This window comes from Anticarsia gemmatalis, chromosome 25, assembly GCF_050436995.1.
Source record: "Anticarsia gemmatalis isolate Benzon Research Colony breed Stoneville strain chromosome 25, ilAntGemm2 primary, whole genome shotgun sequence".
Classification (NCBI taxonomy): domain Eukaryota; kingdom Metazoa; phylum Arthropoda; class Insecta; order Lepidoptera; family Erebidae; genus Anticarsia; species Anticarsia gemmatalis.
In genome coordinates, this window is record NC_134769.1 from 2,229,396 (window position 1) to 2,245,895 (window position 16,500).

A 16,500-nucleotide genomic window follows, 5' to 3' on the forward strand; every position below is an offset into this window, starting at 1 on the left:
AAATTCATGTTTCGCTGTTGCATTCAACGTTACATAAGTGTTTGAAAAACTATGTGTAATACTGAAAAATTGTACACGTGAAAAGCATTTTGTTGATTTATCCTAGAAAGTAAATACTTATCTGAAGCATTACTTTTTTTTTTCAATTTCTGATTGTGATATGAAAAGATTTAGGAATCAGGAATTAAAATTATAACTTTTAAACTTTCGCGTTGCATGTTTGGCATATTGTAGGATACGGGAATTAACGCTAACACGCATTTTACCCCAGAATCCTTGATGTTTTGGCGTAGGTTACATTGGCCGTGGTCGTAGGCTGACTGTGCTTCAAATTTCTGTTATGAAAGGTTCCCCAAAACTATTGCTTTTTTTTTACTAGTAATAACTAAATTTCATTAAACATGTTTCTGAAAAGTCGTTGGTGTGTTGCCTAGGCTTTGAGCTACTAACCGCTTGTGTTGATAGCTTAAAGTATCTGCTTTCCTACTTCTACTCTTCTCTCCTTATAATTTACACTAATATACAAAAGAATTTGATAAGAGCAACTCAGTGTAGGACCTCAAACCATCACCAATTATTATCCAGCAAATATTTTTAAAATCAATTTCCTATGTGAAATAGTTCTCGTATAACCCTTTTGCAAAGATTACAAATCGCCTCTGGCGATCTTCTACGCATATAGGCGTGAATATTCATAAAATTGCAAGCAACACCTGGTGTGAAACAATAATTAATATCTATACAACAAAAGGTAAATTCTGTGGCAAATCAAGCATAAAATCGGAGCGACGGGATGTGCTCCCTTGTTCGATAAAAATGCGAATCATTGGTAACTAGGGAGAACTTTGTTCTATGGTTTCGTATGGTTCTGTATTACTGGATTTACTTCGATATAGACTATACAATTAGGCGGTAAATAATAACAATTTGAGATTAAAAGGCAATAGTTTATGTTGCATGTGAAGGAGTAGACTCCTTCACACCTAAATCGATCGACACAAGCAGACAATTCTATGTTGACGAAATTTCATTTCAAAAGAAACGTGTTAGCAGCTTGTAGACTCTCTAAAATTTGTTGAATAGTTTTAAACTAAATATAATCGAAGTTACCACTGCTAACAAAATTTATGTCCTTTCATGTGAATAGCTTTAAGTCAATGTTATAATTTTATTACAGGAGTTACAGTTCATTTTCCGCAATGTATCTATCGGCTTAGATACAAGCCGGTCTATATTTTTACCACAAAAGACACAGTTGTATTCTCTCAAAACGTCTATGGGCTTAGATATAAGCCAGTCAGAATTCCTCCGTTTAAATCTTAAACAAAACCTTATTAAAATCTTACCAACCCTTATCCATTGAACCTTAAAAAATCAATTCAGTTCCAATTAATCGTTTTAACGAAACAATGAAGGGTTTCTAACAGTCGGTTTAACCCTAAGCGATTTGATAAACGACCATCATATACATCTTATTCAAAATCCTTCTTTATGCATAATTGATTTTGACAACCAGTAATTAAGACATCACAGATTTTTGACAGTTGCTCTATTGTCAAAATCGAATCAAATTTTGACAGCTGAGCGATTTCAATTGTGATGTTCCTGTGAGAAATTTAATTGTGAAGTTTAATTTATTGTTAGTATTTATTGAAGAAGATAAATTAATATAATTAGATATGCTTAATTGAATAATTGTAATTGATAATGATGTTTGCGGGATTGGTGAATGCTAAATGATTTCGTGAGAAAAATATTTAATAGATTATAATTAATTCTAATAGATTTATTTTATAATCATAAATGATTATGATGTATTTCTATCGTTGTTTAAATAAAAAAGCACATATAAATTAAGATTAATAATTTGTGTATATAGTTTTAAAACACTAGACTAATATTATTAGACAAAGATCAATTAACTCCTTAATCAAGAGAAAACATAGGAAATAATAACTCAATTTCCCATACTTAACAATTGAATTAAAACGAAATCAATCAGAATTAAAAACAAAGCCTTTTGATCTTAATATTAATCCTAACTTAATTACAAACAAACAAAAAACCATACAAAATATTCTACCCAGTTTTTTTGGCATTAGCGCCGGGTATTATAAACACGATGCGATTTTTTTGTCCACAAACGCATTTTTGGACCACTGGGGCGAACAGTAGTCTTATAACATATCATATTTTTTGTCTTTTTATCATTTCATTATTGTAAGCAGTCATCAAAATATCGTTAGGAACCCATACAATGTAGATATTGCCAATTTTTTTCTCGTAACTCAAAAATTGACTCCCTTTACGCTTTTTTATTTTGTTATGTTGAATCGAATATGTTTTTTGGCTAGTTTTTGGACGGTGTGAAACATTGTGTGCTTTTGTTGTTGTACAATTATAATGGTTTAAGATTTTTTAATTTCTTTGTTAGTGACAAGTGGGGTTAGTAGAAATATTTCTTGATAGTTTTTTGTGATGTCATAATCACGTTGTAAATTTTAGTCTCTGTGTAATATGACAGATATTGTTTAAGAATGAAGTGAGAAAGCCGACGGTACAGGGTCTTATTAATACAAGTGACTGTTCATATTGTCGTCAAATGTTCTGGTAAATTCTATACATTATTTTAGCTGTGCAAGCTACTACGTTCTCTAAACGTGGTCTTCGGAGAATTGAAGAAACTCTGCTTGATTCCGAATCTTTACAGAACCTAAAGTATTTTTTTATGAAATAAGTTTAGTGGTTAAGTCATTAAAGCATAACAGACCGACGTACAGACTTTAACATCAATATTAGCTAGAAAGTATGTTTTTTATAATCAGGGTACAATTAAGCACCAAGACAATTACTAATGACTACAATCACTTTAAACCCTGATTAATACCTTCGTACATCAAAAAGGAACCGAACCGCAAACACACACAAAAACAAACACAGCACATAACCTATCATTTACACAAGAAACCCCTCATTTATAATACAACGATTATAATTAAAGCACAAATTAATAATTATATAGGTGCACTTTCGCGTGTGCGCATATGCGCGTTCGCGCGTAGCGATGCGAAAATTCGCGTGATTTGATATTTTAACGATGAACGCGCAAAAACTGTAATCGGAAAGTTCTGTCGATCTGATAGGAGTGATTTTTGACGTTTGATCGTTCGATGCGCAGGCGCATAGTGACAAGCTTGGGCTTGGCTGTAAACGATGCGTTTCTTTTCGTAATTGTTTTGCTTTTATCACGCATGTTTTACCTGTAGAGTGTTCATTTTACCGTGCTTAGATTGTGTTAGTATTTGTTCGTGTAATATGGCCTGTGATGATATACGGGTAGTATATTTGTCTGCAGGCTACTATTGATAATATTCTAGACTTATTCACCAGAGATTTTAATAAACTTCTTAGGTGTTTGGATTTTCAATCTCACGTCGCGACACATGGCAAAATCAATAAGTTATAGGCTAGCTTTTTACATAAAAAAATCCTATTAATGTCCCACTACTGGGCAAGTGTCTTCTTCCCGTAATAAGGAAGGGGCTAGGTTTTAAATGGTTAAAAACATTTCATTCAAGAAATATTGTGTATTTATGCTTCAAATACAACAGGCATTAAGACTACAGACCTCGTTGGTATTCATACCTCTGCCTGCACCTTCACACGAACACGAACAGTAATCCGTTTTGAAGCATCAAAGCGTAAATATCAGCTGAATACATTATTTACCACGCGAAGGTATACACATAGTTTTTATAATATTGGTAACATGATGTAAGGTAAAGCAAGTAAATACGCGTTTATTTATAGAGAAGAAATTATATTTTTTTACCATTCCCTCGTTCGGGACTCGTTCGCGGATTAAAATACAGTTTTTTAGCAATATTTTTTATTAAGATATTAACTTCTGTTGTGTGTATTTAAATATTGATGTAGAAAGCTAAAAAAAATAAGAATAATACATCTAGATTGACAATCCATACATATCAATAAATGATTTGACGTAAAATTTTAAGATTGAATGAATTTTTTAAGATTTGTTGAAAAAATGCATTTTGTTACGAAGTTCAGAGTAACGGATTGTTTCAATTATTTACTCTAGTTACATTTACCTTTCCTCAACAACCAAACTATGCAATCTCTTTTATTATTTATGCTGATTTAAAATTGCAACCAGCAACTGATAATTTTATAAGAATGAATACTGAACTACAAAATAACCCTTAATAGCTTATAATAATACCCTCACAAAAATAATGTTGCCAATTAAAAAATAAACTCCTTATATTAGCAAATTAGCACTCAAATGACCTTCTTAAAGACCCGTATAGCAATTTATTGGCCTACAACCCCTAGCTATGTAGTCGGTGACCCGTAGGACGCAACCACGCAAAGACTCCGTAGCTTGTAAGAATGCTTTGATGGCAAAATTATGGGTATATGTTAGGCCGTGATGGGTATATTAATGTACTAGAACGCTAAGCATGGAATTATAAAACTTGTTGCTATATATTATACGCCTGTTGTACACGAAGGTATAGACGTATATGAAATACATCCACGTTTTGCCATTTAAAATATTAGTCCCATGTTTTAGTGGGCAAGTTTTGCCATTTATCAGGAACTTTATCAAACTCCGGGCAACTATTGAAAAAAACATTAATAAAAAATAATAAAGACTAATAACACTCTAGGTACATGACCCGGAAATCGAACCCCTAACCCGTGATCTGTATTTGTTAATATGCCCTGTAAGATAAAACAGCTGGCTGAAAGTTTGTCATTTTATCAAATAGGTATATTTTTATAATTGCTACCAGACCTTTCAGCAGGGAAGAATATTGTTGACGGTCCAGCAAAATAATGATTGTTATAAATAATTTACTATAAGAACAAAATTTCTAGTACACAATAATTGCCTTCAAAATAATAAGTAAAAAAAATGCGAACATATGATTTTCACAGAAATGCGATTCGTTATTATTTTGCATTAATTCTGCACTTTACTATTAATAACCGTATTATCTATTCATATCGCATTCTAAAAATATTCCCAAGGTATTTATGCAAAAATATCACTTATGAGAACAATATTCTAAACCTTACCTCAAGACTTATAGGAAATAATTAATCACAAATATCATTTGAATCCTTTACTATCACGATATTTACCTAATCCGTCATACTTATCATAATTACTATCTATCTTCAACTATCAGACAACTAAATATCACTCTTTGCACAAAGAAAATAAAGTATAAATTCAAAAAACGGATATTTATAATTATAATTTATAATACGAAATATTATTTCGCAAATATAATTCGTAAAACCAAGGCATAGGATTTAGAATCGCAAAAAAATAAATAGTCAATGTCAAGAAAAATTTTCCATATTTGAATAATAGGGTTGCTTAAAGATAGGGTTGTCCAAAAAATTTGCATACACTTCACCGCGGGCTACTTTTCTTCAGAAAATAAGGGTGTCAAATAATTTGCGTACCAAAAAATCTAATATCAATCTTAAGGTAAGGTATTAAGTATCAAAATACATTTTTGATAGTTGATATTTAATTTGGTTTTTTTATTTGCTAATGACGCGTCCTGAATCGCTAAACAGGTTTTGTCTATTTAGTATACGATGTGCGATTTCTATTTTTTTATTTTGTCTAATAACAAATGATGCGCTTTGTAGGGTAGTATGGTAATTTTTTTGTTTCGTGAGAAAAAAACGTGGGTAACGACTTTTTTGATACGTGACTGAAATCATGGGAATTTTCTAGATTTTTAATCACTTTAGAAAATACCAGCTTTTTGTATATAAAGCATGGCGATGTAACCCATAAATATAGCTCAAGTTTTCATGTTAATTAATTACTAGAAGCTTTTTATTAACTTTTTACCTGCCACTTTTCTCGCACATTTTTTTCAAATAATACTGATCTTTGAATGTATTTTATTAGGATTAGTACACAGGTAAATATCTGTTCCGTAGTTTAAGTGTAAACATGTTTCAATCAGATAGAGTTATTTTTGCAATAATCATATTTTAGTTGAAGCAAAGATTTGGCATTTTGGAGTGAAAAAAGGAGAGGCTTTTAACCTAGCAGGAGCTAGATATCTAAGCCTAAAAAAAACTGTTAGTAAGCTTTATTTTTTTATTAAATTAATAGCTACAATTAGAAACTTTAACTTAATGATATTTCAATACATCCATTAGAAATGCCGATCTTTGCACGGAATAAACTTTTACTTAATGATTACTCAATGCATAGTTTAGAAACACCAGACCCACCTAGCATGGTACAAAGGTCAATGACACAAGAAAATAATTAAATTCATATAAAAACTGAAACTTGCGATGAAAACTTCAAGCACAAATAACTTGAAACTGTAACGTCATAACAATGAATCGTGCGAGTGCTTCTAATTGCTTCTGTTATAATTTGCATAACGATTGTCAGTCGCGGTTGTTTAGTTTAGTAGGTCGTTTGTTACAGATGAGCATATTTAATTTGCTGTATTACATCGTGATTGTTTCCCGGAATTTGGATTTAGCATACAAACATACATAACACCGCGTTTGTTATACTCAAAGGTGTAACAGACATAAGTTTAAGGTGTGGGCATAAATGTATAAAATACACTCATGTTTCGCCATTAACAATGTTAATCCCACCCATGTAATAGGGGGCGAGCCTATTCCCATATACCGGGTACGTTACCAAACTCCGGATTACTATTTAGAATAATCTAATATCAATTAGAAATAGAGCAATAGCATTTTTGTTCGACCTGGGAATTTAATCCGGGACGCAGCATTCGGTAACACTACCGACCGCAGCAAAATCTTGGGTTCGAATACCCTGTCGTGCCGAAAAGAAGTTCATAAGTAGTTCTGATAAGAATTTTTGGTGATTTCCAGGAGTTAAGAAGTTGAAGAAGGTTAAAAACTTATGTGCCTTCGAAAGCACGTAATGCTGTCGGTCCTGCACCTGGTTTCTCACTGGTCGTGTCGGTTAGCCGTTCGGCTATGAGAGTGGAAAAATAGAGAGTGTACCTAGCTGTGTACTGTGCATACACTTGCATGGCTCTAAGCTAATTCATTGGTCTCTAAATTCTCTAATACAGACCTAAGTCATAGAACCAAAACATCCCTTTACCAGGGTTTTAATAATTCTTTACAATTAATACAAAAAGGTTTTCCTCTTTCCCAAGCCTCTGTTAAACAATTTCCCGCGAGTACTGTCAGATAATCTATTACCCAGTCTGGTTTTCATATTTAATTGTAATTTAGTATCTAACGCAACTATAAATGATATAAATCAGTCATATATAATTATAATATATAACAATCATAAATTATGATGACTACTAGATATTTATAATCCGGTTTTTAATTGTCGAGATTGATTTAAAACAATTAATGAAAATAAATGGGAATGCCACCCAGGTTCCACATGATTAAGGCTAAGTTTTGGGAAGTAACGTTGAAATTAAATAATAATCTCCTAACTTATAAGTATCAATTTAATTAGTATGTATAATCAGCTAAAAAAGTTGTTGCTGAACATATTTTTTCTTTGGAAACCCTATATTCTGAAGCATGCATGTTACTCCAATGAGGAAGAATTGACGTTGATTGAAATGTTTAATTGCAACTAATTGTAATTGATTGCGTTCTGGAATTTCTTAAATTTTCGTAACAAAGAGCCTTTGAAAATAAAATATTGTTAATCGACTTATGTAGCTGATTCTACTTGTTAAATACCGGCCAAGTGCAGGTGCGCCTTAAGCTCTCAAACATACAAGATTTCATTACAATGTTTTCCTTCAATGTTTAAACAAATAATAATTAATCTGTACTAATATTATAAAGCTGAAGAGTTTGCTTGTTTGTTTGTTTGTTTGTTTGTTTGTTTGTTTGTTTGAACGCGCTAATCTCAGGAACTACTGGTCCGATTTGAAAAATTCTTTCACTGTTAGATAGACCATTAGGAGCGGAGTAGTAACGAAAAATGTTACAAAAACGGGGAAAATTATGACGTAACGCAAGCGAAGTTGCGCGGGTCAGCTAGTAACTAATACACACATAACTTCGAAAAGTTATCGGTGAGTGATAAATTCGTATCTTTTTCGACTTGCTTGAAAGCACATGCGTAATCCAGTTAGCTGCGACAATTAGTGCTCAGAACAGAATTATGGATAGTAAATATTTCAACTATCTATACCGTAATAAACACACGGTAATTTTGATGTCCAATAAAACATACAACTGGTTGCTTAACCGCGGGTAAACGATTGTAATCGTAAATCAGTGCACTTGTCAATTGTTAAGTCACGCGATCGGTTGCTTGCATAGTAACAGAAAATAGTAATTGCAAACGATTTACAAGTTTAGATGTTGAAAAGAATCAAATTTATTATCCAGTTATCGTATCGAAATTAAGTGTAAAGTGGTAAATTTCGGTAAAAATATAATTTGTTTTTTAGGAGCCATCAAATTCATTTAATTGAGCTATTAATAAAATATTTCATCATGTTTTTAGGACGCATAGAAGTACGAACACGCTATTATATATACATATACAATAACGTTATTTTACTTATAATGTTGTTTATTTAAGCTACCACTCGCTTATAACTTGATATTTTGTCGAAAAATAACATTTTCTAATAAGAACGGAAGTATTAAATATAATAATAAACAGTTTAAATTTATAAAACTAGTAAGTTTCTTTCCGTTTCTTTTCACGAGCAATAGGTTTTTGATAGATTTCAAATACTATAACGATTCAAAAGTTTTAGACGCAAATAATATTTTCTTTTATATAACAATAAAAGCGATGATAGGCATATCTTACAAGATTAGAACCCCTAAATAAAGTAAGAAAAATAACAAAATATTCGTTCAACTGTACCTCGATTCTCTACCACTATCGAATACCGACAACCGGCTAGCTATCGAAATTTTGACATTTTGAATGTACGGCCAAAGTATTTCCTACGACACCCGTCAGAGGCGCTGATCAGACTTTCATACAAAATTTCTCGATGACAGGTCGGTTGTCGGTAGTCGATAGTAGTAGAGAATCAAGCTACTGTTTCAAAATGTCGTCCCTGTGAAAAAACACACAATTTCAAAGAATTATTCCAAAGATCAACTCACGTCTACTCCTCCATTGTTCCAGGGTGGCAGTGCGTAGTGGGAGGGGTCGTGATGCCCCCCTCCCATGTGCTCCGCCATCACCGACATCCAATGTACCAGACCCTGGGCCCCGCCGCCGCCTGACGTGCCTGGAAAAATACCTGGAGTTAATACTAGACTTTTGCTTCGAAACACCTGGTGCTAATTATCACTTTAGTAACTTGCATTGTAGGGAAACCTCCTTTTAAATCTCTTATTTTTAAATGATGCTTTACTAATGACTATGTAAACATTTTAAGCAGTTCGTTATAATCAAAGATGCCCTAACGCAAGAATTTAATAGAGAGTGGTACGAAAGATCTAAAGGGCGATTGCCTCTATTGACCATCGATAGCTATCTGGAAATTATGCATGACAATCCATAGCACATGCATGACACTCAGCACGGCTAACGTATTCTGCAAGAACTATTTTAGAGTGTACAAGATAGTTAACTTATAGTATAGCTGCTTGGTTGTTGCCAGTTAATAGGTAGTGGTAAGAAACCACCTCTACTAGTCTTCATGAAAAAGAGTAAATCAAGAGGTTAAACAATCTTCATGAAGATCTACCACCAGCTTTTCCAACACCATGGAAAATTTGCGGTTTACCTGTCGGCACGGCGGCGGGCTGTGCGGCTGCCTGGTCCTGCCCCCCTCCGCCGGTGACCCCCCCGCCGCTCCACACGAACGCTGAAGATGCACCCGCCTTCTGAAACAATACCATAGCTGTTTAGTCACCTGTTGATTACCAAGTTAATTAATAAGGAGCAGACAGTTGTATAATATAGATATGTATTTGGACCAATTCCCTCACTTACGAATAAAATATCCGATGAATAAAGAGTAAAAAAAATAACTGGTTCATTTCAGCTTCGACTTTTTAATCTAAGTGATGCATATTCAAAGTATACTAAAGATTATTAGAGTTTACTTAGTTAAAGCGCGGGATTGTAGAGAGATGAGTACACATGTATTGATGCTTAATATAGGTGTCATCATTATCATCATCATCATTTACCTGTGTCGATCTATAGCAGATGATTCAGGTGGCGTGTCAGACAGAGGAATATTTGTAATGAGGGACATCATCGTTCGTGACTTACAGGCCGCATTTTTGAATAGTATAGGTTTACAAATATACAATAGCACGTATGAGATATTCTAGCAAGACTGTTTGAGATATTCTAGCAAAACAAACCACTGTCATTGGGTTATGACAGTGTAATAGGATAGTCTATAAACTGGGTACAAAAAGTAACACTGGTAAAACGCAATGAGAATTTGTACCAATATTCCAAACAGAAATATAACTCTTCATATAAGAACTTATTATCCTTAGACTCCAATACCAATAAGACACTAATTCTAACAATTCCAACCGTTCGCTTATGCTAATATTACCTCATCAGGTGAATCAGACACTCTATCAGCATTATTCTCATCATCAGAAGCTTCCAATCCAAAACCATTAGAAAACAGCATATTCCTCGGATACAAAGAATAACAATCAGCCACATTCCGCCTTCTCTTGCCAAGACTTGCCAAGAAATTCTTGTACAATTGCGTCGGGAGCAAAAAGGGAGAATTCTGGAACCCATCCTTGAACCCCAAATTTTGATTTCTAAATGGATTACCAAAATCAAAGTCCGGAAGGAATTCCTTCTTTATAAAATCAGCTACAGGATGCATTGACAGGGCATTCTCTGTGTAATCTAAGGCTGCAGTCGTATCTTCATTTGGACCATTATTTTCTAGATCACTAGTTTCTGAATTAGCATCACTAGAATTATTGCTATCGACTTGATCCATTTTATTATCGTCAGTGTTAAAATCTTCGAATTCCCTTTTCATTTGTAGATTAATGGGATTCTTCATAAATATGCTTTGATTTGTTAGTGTCACTGACATTATTGGCACTATATTACTTATAAATATATCACTATGTTACACTAGTGTCTATAATATATTTTTTCGAAATAAAAATAAATATATCTTCGTAATTATGTAGGTATTTATAGGAACTATCGTTGGGTAGGAGGTGCCTGGACCGAAACTGAAAGAATGTTGGTTTTTGTGACTGCTTTATCTCTTGAGCTTGTTTTTCTTCACCCGTTTCATTTCAGTTAATAACGATTTAATACTTGGTTTATTAAAGAGTTTTTAATTTTACGTTTGTATTAGTTTTATTAGATATCCGTCTCTGATTTTGAGTGAAACATAATTTATTTAATACAATAGGTCGGTTTTCCGAACGCGTTTGTATTTTACGTAATTTCATTTTTACTAAGAAATTTATGGATTTTTATTTTTCAACTGTTTAATTTCAAGTTAAATTTTTCATTTTGAAGCGACTCTTTCGATTACCCATTAAATAGCCGGGATTAGTCAAGAAAACTGCAAGCTAAATCGCAGATAGCAACCGGTTAGCTTTTAAAATCACATGTCGTCATAATTTAAAACCGTCTCCAACCTACCTGCCCTAAGAATAGCTGAAGAAAAATGAAAATCAATAACCTGACTTTTATTTTGAAATCTAGGTCATTCAGAGCGAAATATTTTTGGTGCTTCACGTTACAGGGGTGAGAGTATTTCTGTTATGCCTAAATAGATATTGAAATAGGTTTAATATGTAAAAATGAACGAATGAGGTCGGATTGTGAAACATGCTAATTTTAGGATTGAGGCTGCAGTTATATTAATTTTGTATTTTAAACTTTCTTAAATAGTTACTTATAATAGTTGATTGTTTGCAAATCATTAATTAGACAATGTCTTATAAGATTTGAGGTTGCCAAACAGAAATCCTGCTAAACGGCAAGTTTTAAATTTTGAGTATTTTTTGTCAGCTAAATGGCTCTACCTTTCAAACTAGCGGCAAATTTATTGTAATTTTTGGCCGTAATCAATATTTAGTTTGTCTCTTAGAGTTTAATATACTGAATTAACCTCTCATTCTGGAAGTAGAGCCTTGCATTTACAGTTTTAAACGAATAATATATAAAACAATCGCGACACTGTGGATTCATGAAGATGTGGGTGGATGAAGTTTGAATTAAAGCATGTTTATATGATAAGGTATTAGTGATTCAAACATATGATATATGACTTGTCTTTTAAAATCTGCTAGGTGTCCAGACGTAGTGTGGAGGTGCCGTTCAGTCTAAACCTCATTTGATTTATTGTCCTTTGTGACCTTTCATAAAGAATGACCTCTGAATAAACCATGTATGAAACAAAGAAGGTTCTTCTCTCTGATATCAGAATATTAGTAACGAATGCATTGAAAGACATCACTGGTAGTTATTTAAATACTGTAGGTTATTTGAGAGCAATTTTTTTAAATAATATTTTTAACCTGTAAGATCCTTCGATACAATTTCTTATTTTGATTATTACTTATCTAAACTTAGACACAGTTTTTGGGTTAATTTCTGGGTACCCCCTTACTATTAGGGGATGGTGTTAATATTATCTATAGTCAGTATTATCGAGTATCGACAATTTAAAGGCATTACTCGATTAGGCGAATCGCGCTACTTAACAAACTGTGTTCAATTTTATAGTGTATCTTGAAAAATATAATACGATATGTTATTTTTATTCATACTAATCGACTTCAAAGTCATTCCGTAGGTATGTTCTTCAAGATTCTACTTGGACTATAAAGTCTAGCTAGAAACACAATCCAAACAAACATCTCGTTCATACTCATGCTTACTTCAAACATTTAAATATTTTTAACGTCTGCTGAAATAACGTTCTTTCTTAAGAAATTAAATTAATTTCTTCCAACAAAATATAAAACTTCCATATCTTAAGGGTTCAGCCCTAGGTCATGAGTTGCAACCTAAAAACCTAGTTTTCTTAAGAGCTGAGATTTGTGCTCTAAAAGTTTTAACATAAGGAATCAACATGACTTTTACATACGCATTTTTTCATATTTTGTTAGTTTCTTATTTTGTTAAGATTGTTGTTTTGTACAAGAAAAAAGTAAGTAACGGTAGTTATTTGTTAAAAATATACTAATATATAGATAAATAGAAAATTAAGTGTCCAATTGACCGATGCGAATAAATTCTACGACGCCCAGTGGTTTATGTTTTTTTTTTTATAATTGTAAATATGTTAATAACTTTCAACGTAATAAGTGATTCATATAGAATTAAAAAAATATGTTGAAAATAAATTAAGATAATAAAAAAAAAATTAAGACTTTAGATTAATCTCGTGGTAAAACATCCATACTAATAAGAAAGTAAGTTAATAAGTATGTCTGTTTGTTTTCTTTTACTACTACTATCTACGACTAAAACATCAATTTTGATGTATTTATAGCTTACTTCCCAGAAAAGGGAGGGAGAAAGAATTATTTATAAAAATCAACATGCCAACAAACCCACAGGTAAAATCAAACGATAAATATTTCAAGCCTAAAAATAAGACTAAGTATTATCAAGAAAAAATATTGTTACCAATATCGTAAAATTGACAATTTATTCATCTTCGTCAATCGTCTCGTCTTGCATCTATGTTATTCTGATTCCTAAATTGACTGTCTGTCTCATTTCCTGACAAAAATAGAACTACCCTGATATTTTTTACGACTAGAAATCTTTGTAACATTTTTGGCCCATACCTGCCTACAAAATAAGGCTTTTTGTTAGTGTTTGCTATGTGTCTTTGGTAAACGACTAAACCGAATTTGATGTAGTTCTTTATCTTATTTAAAAAATTAATGTCTTAATTTTTAACCGACTTCAAAAAAAAGGAGGAGGTTCTCAATTCGTCGCGATTTTTTTTTATGTATGTTCAGCGATCATTCCTAAACGGCTGGACTAATTAGCAAAATTCTTTTTTTTATTATTCTCTCAGATACTGTGTGTATAAGTCATTAAGTGAGTGCGAAAAATCCTTCTGATGAGGTATTATATTATATTATATATTATATACACAAGCATATAAATAATACGAACTGTATAAGACTTTCATGGTAGCTTGCGACCACGGTCAGTGGAGCGCCGAAACATCAAGCAATCTTGGGTAAAACAATAAAGAAACATAACATCTCGCCTATATTCCTGCTAGGGACAGGCAGAGATCCCTTTAATTTATTATTTACTAGCTGACCCGTGCGGCTCCGCTCGCGTGAATGTTTTTTTTTTACTAATACAAAGCTTTATTATTCCTTAACAACAAAATACGCTTCTTTTCACGAAAAATATTCTCAAAATTATTTATGTCTCATATAACTCGCGCTAAAGCATATCCGCCATTAAAACTGTTGCCATGACAACGCAATTTTGTTAATTTAATGTCATTATAATATTGATTATTCGCGACTTCGGTGGGGAATCCTGAATTTTCCAGGGAAATGCGTCATTTTCCCGGCGTAAAAAGGAGCCTATGTCCTTTCTCGGGTATCAAACTATCTCCATACCAAATTTCATGCAAATTGGTACAGTAGTTTAGGCGTGATTGAGTAGCAGACAGACAGACAGACAGACAGACAGACTGACAGAGTTACTTTCGCATTTATAATATTAGTATGGATTTTACTATTCGTTGCTATATCAACAGAAATACATCATCTTTGAAAATTTCAACTGTCTAACTATCATGGTTCATGAGATACAACCTAAGACAGACAGGCAGACAGATCGCAAAGACGTTCACGTTTACTTACAAGGTCCTGTTTTGACCCTTTGGGTACGGAACCCTGAAATACAGAAAATGTATTAAAAATACTAATCTGTATATAGCTCATAAAAGGGTTTATTTTTATTTTTATTTAGTATAAACTATTTACACTTTTATAAATAATGTAGAAAATAAACTCCAGTGAAGCCTATTTTGTATCCACCTGATCTATATTTAAAATAGAATCGGCTCGACCTAGATTCTCAATATAAATAGGTAAAGCAGTTTTATTTGTACCTAAGTATCTATTTATGTAGGTCATATAAGAAAAAAAACTTATTATTTTTATTGGTGACTGCTAAGGTCATTGACACAGGCCATGAAGATGGTCATTTTTTTAAATCATGGCAAGCTAAATTTATTTGTTATAAACTTAAATTGTACTAGCAAAATTGTTAATAATTACGTGAGACAGAAATTCCTTTGACGGCAAATGGACCCAACAGTCCAGTAATAGTATATTATGTTATCTTAAAATTTCAGGTTATCGATTACATCTCTTTTTTTCAAGGACTTTTAAAAAAAATTCTGTGCATTCCCCTGTCATGCAGGCTGGTAGCTAGAATAAAGCAATGTATATCTATACTAATATTAAAAAGCTGAAGAGTTTGTTTGTTTGTTTGATTGTTTGTTTGTTTGTTTGAACGCGCTAATCTCAGGAACTACTGGTCCGATTTGAAAAATTATTTCAGTGTTAGATAGTCCATTTATTGAGGAAGGTTATAAGCTATATATCATTACGCTACGACCAAAAGGAGCAGAGAAGCAATAAAAAATGTTACAAAAACGGGGAAAATTTTGACCCATTCTATCTTATGTGACGCAAGCGAAGTTGCGCGGGTCAGCTAGTAATTAATATAGGTAATATAGTGTTACTAAGTTTCAGAAAATCAGTTTAGCAGTTTAGCCATAAAAGGTGACAAGTTTAGTTACAATCACCAAGAAAGTAGGCATCCAGAAATTACTACAATGTTACACTTAAGAAAAAATACAGCGATTCTTTTTTGAAAGATTCTTATAAGGCCTGGTTTATACCAGTACCGTACACAATACTAATAAGAAACTAAATGTTTACTAACAAACTAAAACTAATTAGAGTAATAAGACTAAAACAAATATAACCATGGCCTTGACACATTTAACAGTACTTCATTCAAACTTAATTTGTGCATATGAATATGAACTTTACCTCTCAAGCAATTTGACATAAAATCGCTTGCATTAACAAGCTTCTAATTAAGTTTTGATTGTATGAAACTATGATATTTTAAGTTAATCAAAAATATACTGCTTAAACTCAAGGCCTAACCCTTCCCTCGTTTGGGAAGAGATGCCCAGTAGTGGGACAGTAATGGGTTAAAAAAAATACTTCCTAAAGTTGCACTCGCACTTGGCCAGTGCGGTGGACATAATACCTTATCCCTTCGTTTTCCGGGAACAGACCTTTGCCCAGCAGTGGGACAGTTATTTATTCAGCAATATTTCAAAATGTACGATATACAGCTGACATTTTAAAAAAATGATAATTGTATTTGTAACATAAACAAATTGAATAGTTTAACACGATTAATATCTTGGTAGTTAACAATAAGAAAATAACTTTTAAAGTACAGTA

The 16,500-nt window shown here is 32.6% G+C and overlaps 1 protein-coding gene across 3 annotated transcripts in view; it reads right to left on the reverse strand.

The window, feature by feature from the left end:
• LOC142983786 (zinc finger protein rotund-like) overlaps window positions 1-16,500 on the reverse strand; it is a 182,584-nt gene that overhangs the window by 119,864 nt on the left and 46,220 nt on the right. For 2 of the 3 annotated variants that reach the window (XM_076130838.1, XM_076130835.1), the window contains exons 3-4: window positions 9,798-9,897; window positions 9,169-9,296 (exon numbers count right to left, since the gene is read on the reverse strand). In XM_076130838.1, the coding sequence (XP_075986953.1) occupies window positions 9,169-9,296; window positions 9,798-9,897 (228 nt within the window). The remainder of the gene's footprint in view (window positions 1-9,168; window positions 9,297-9,797; window positions 9,898-16,500) is intronic. The other variant, XM_076130837.1, reaches the window with a different exon arrangement.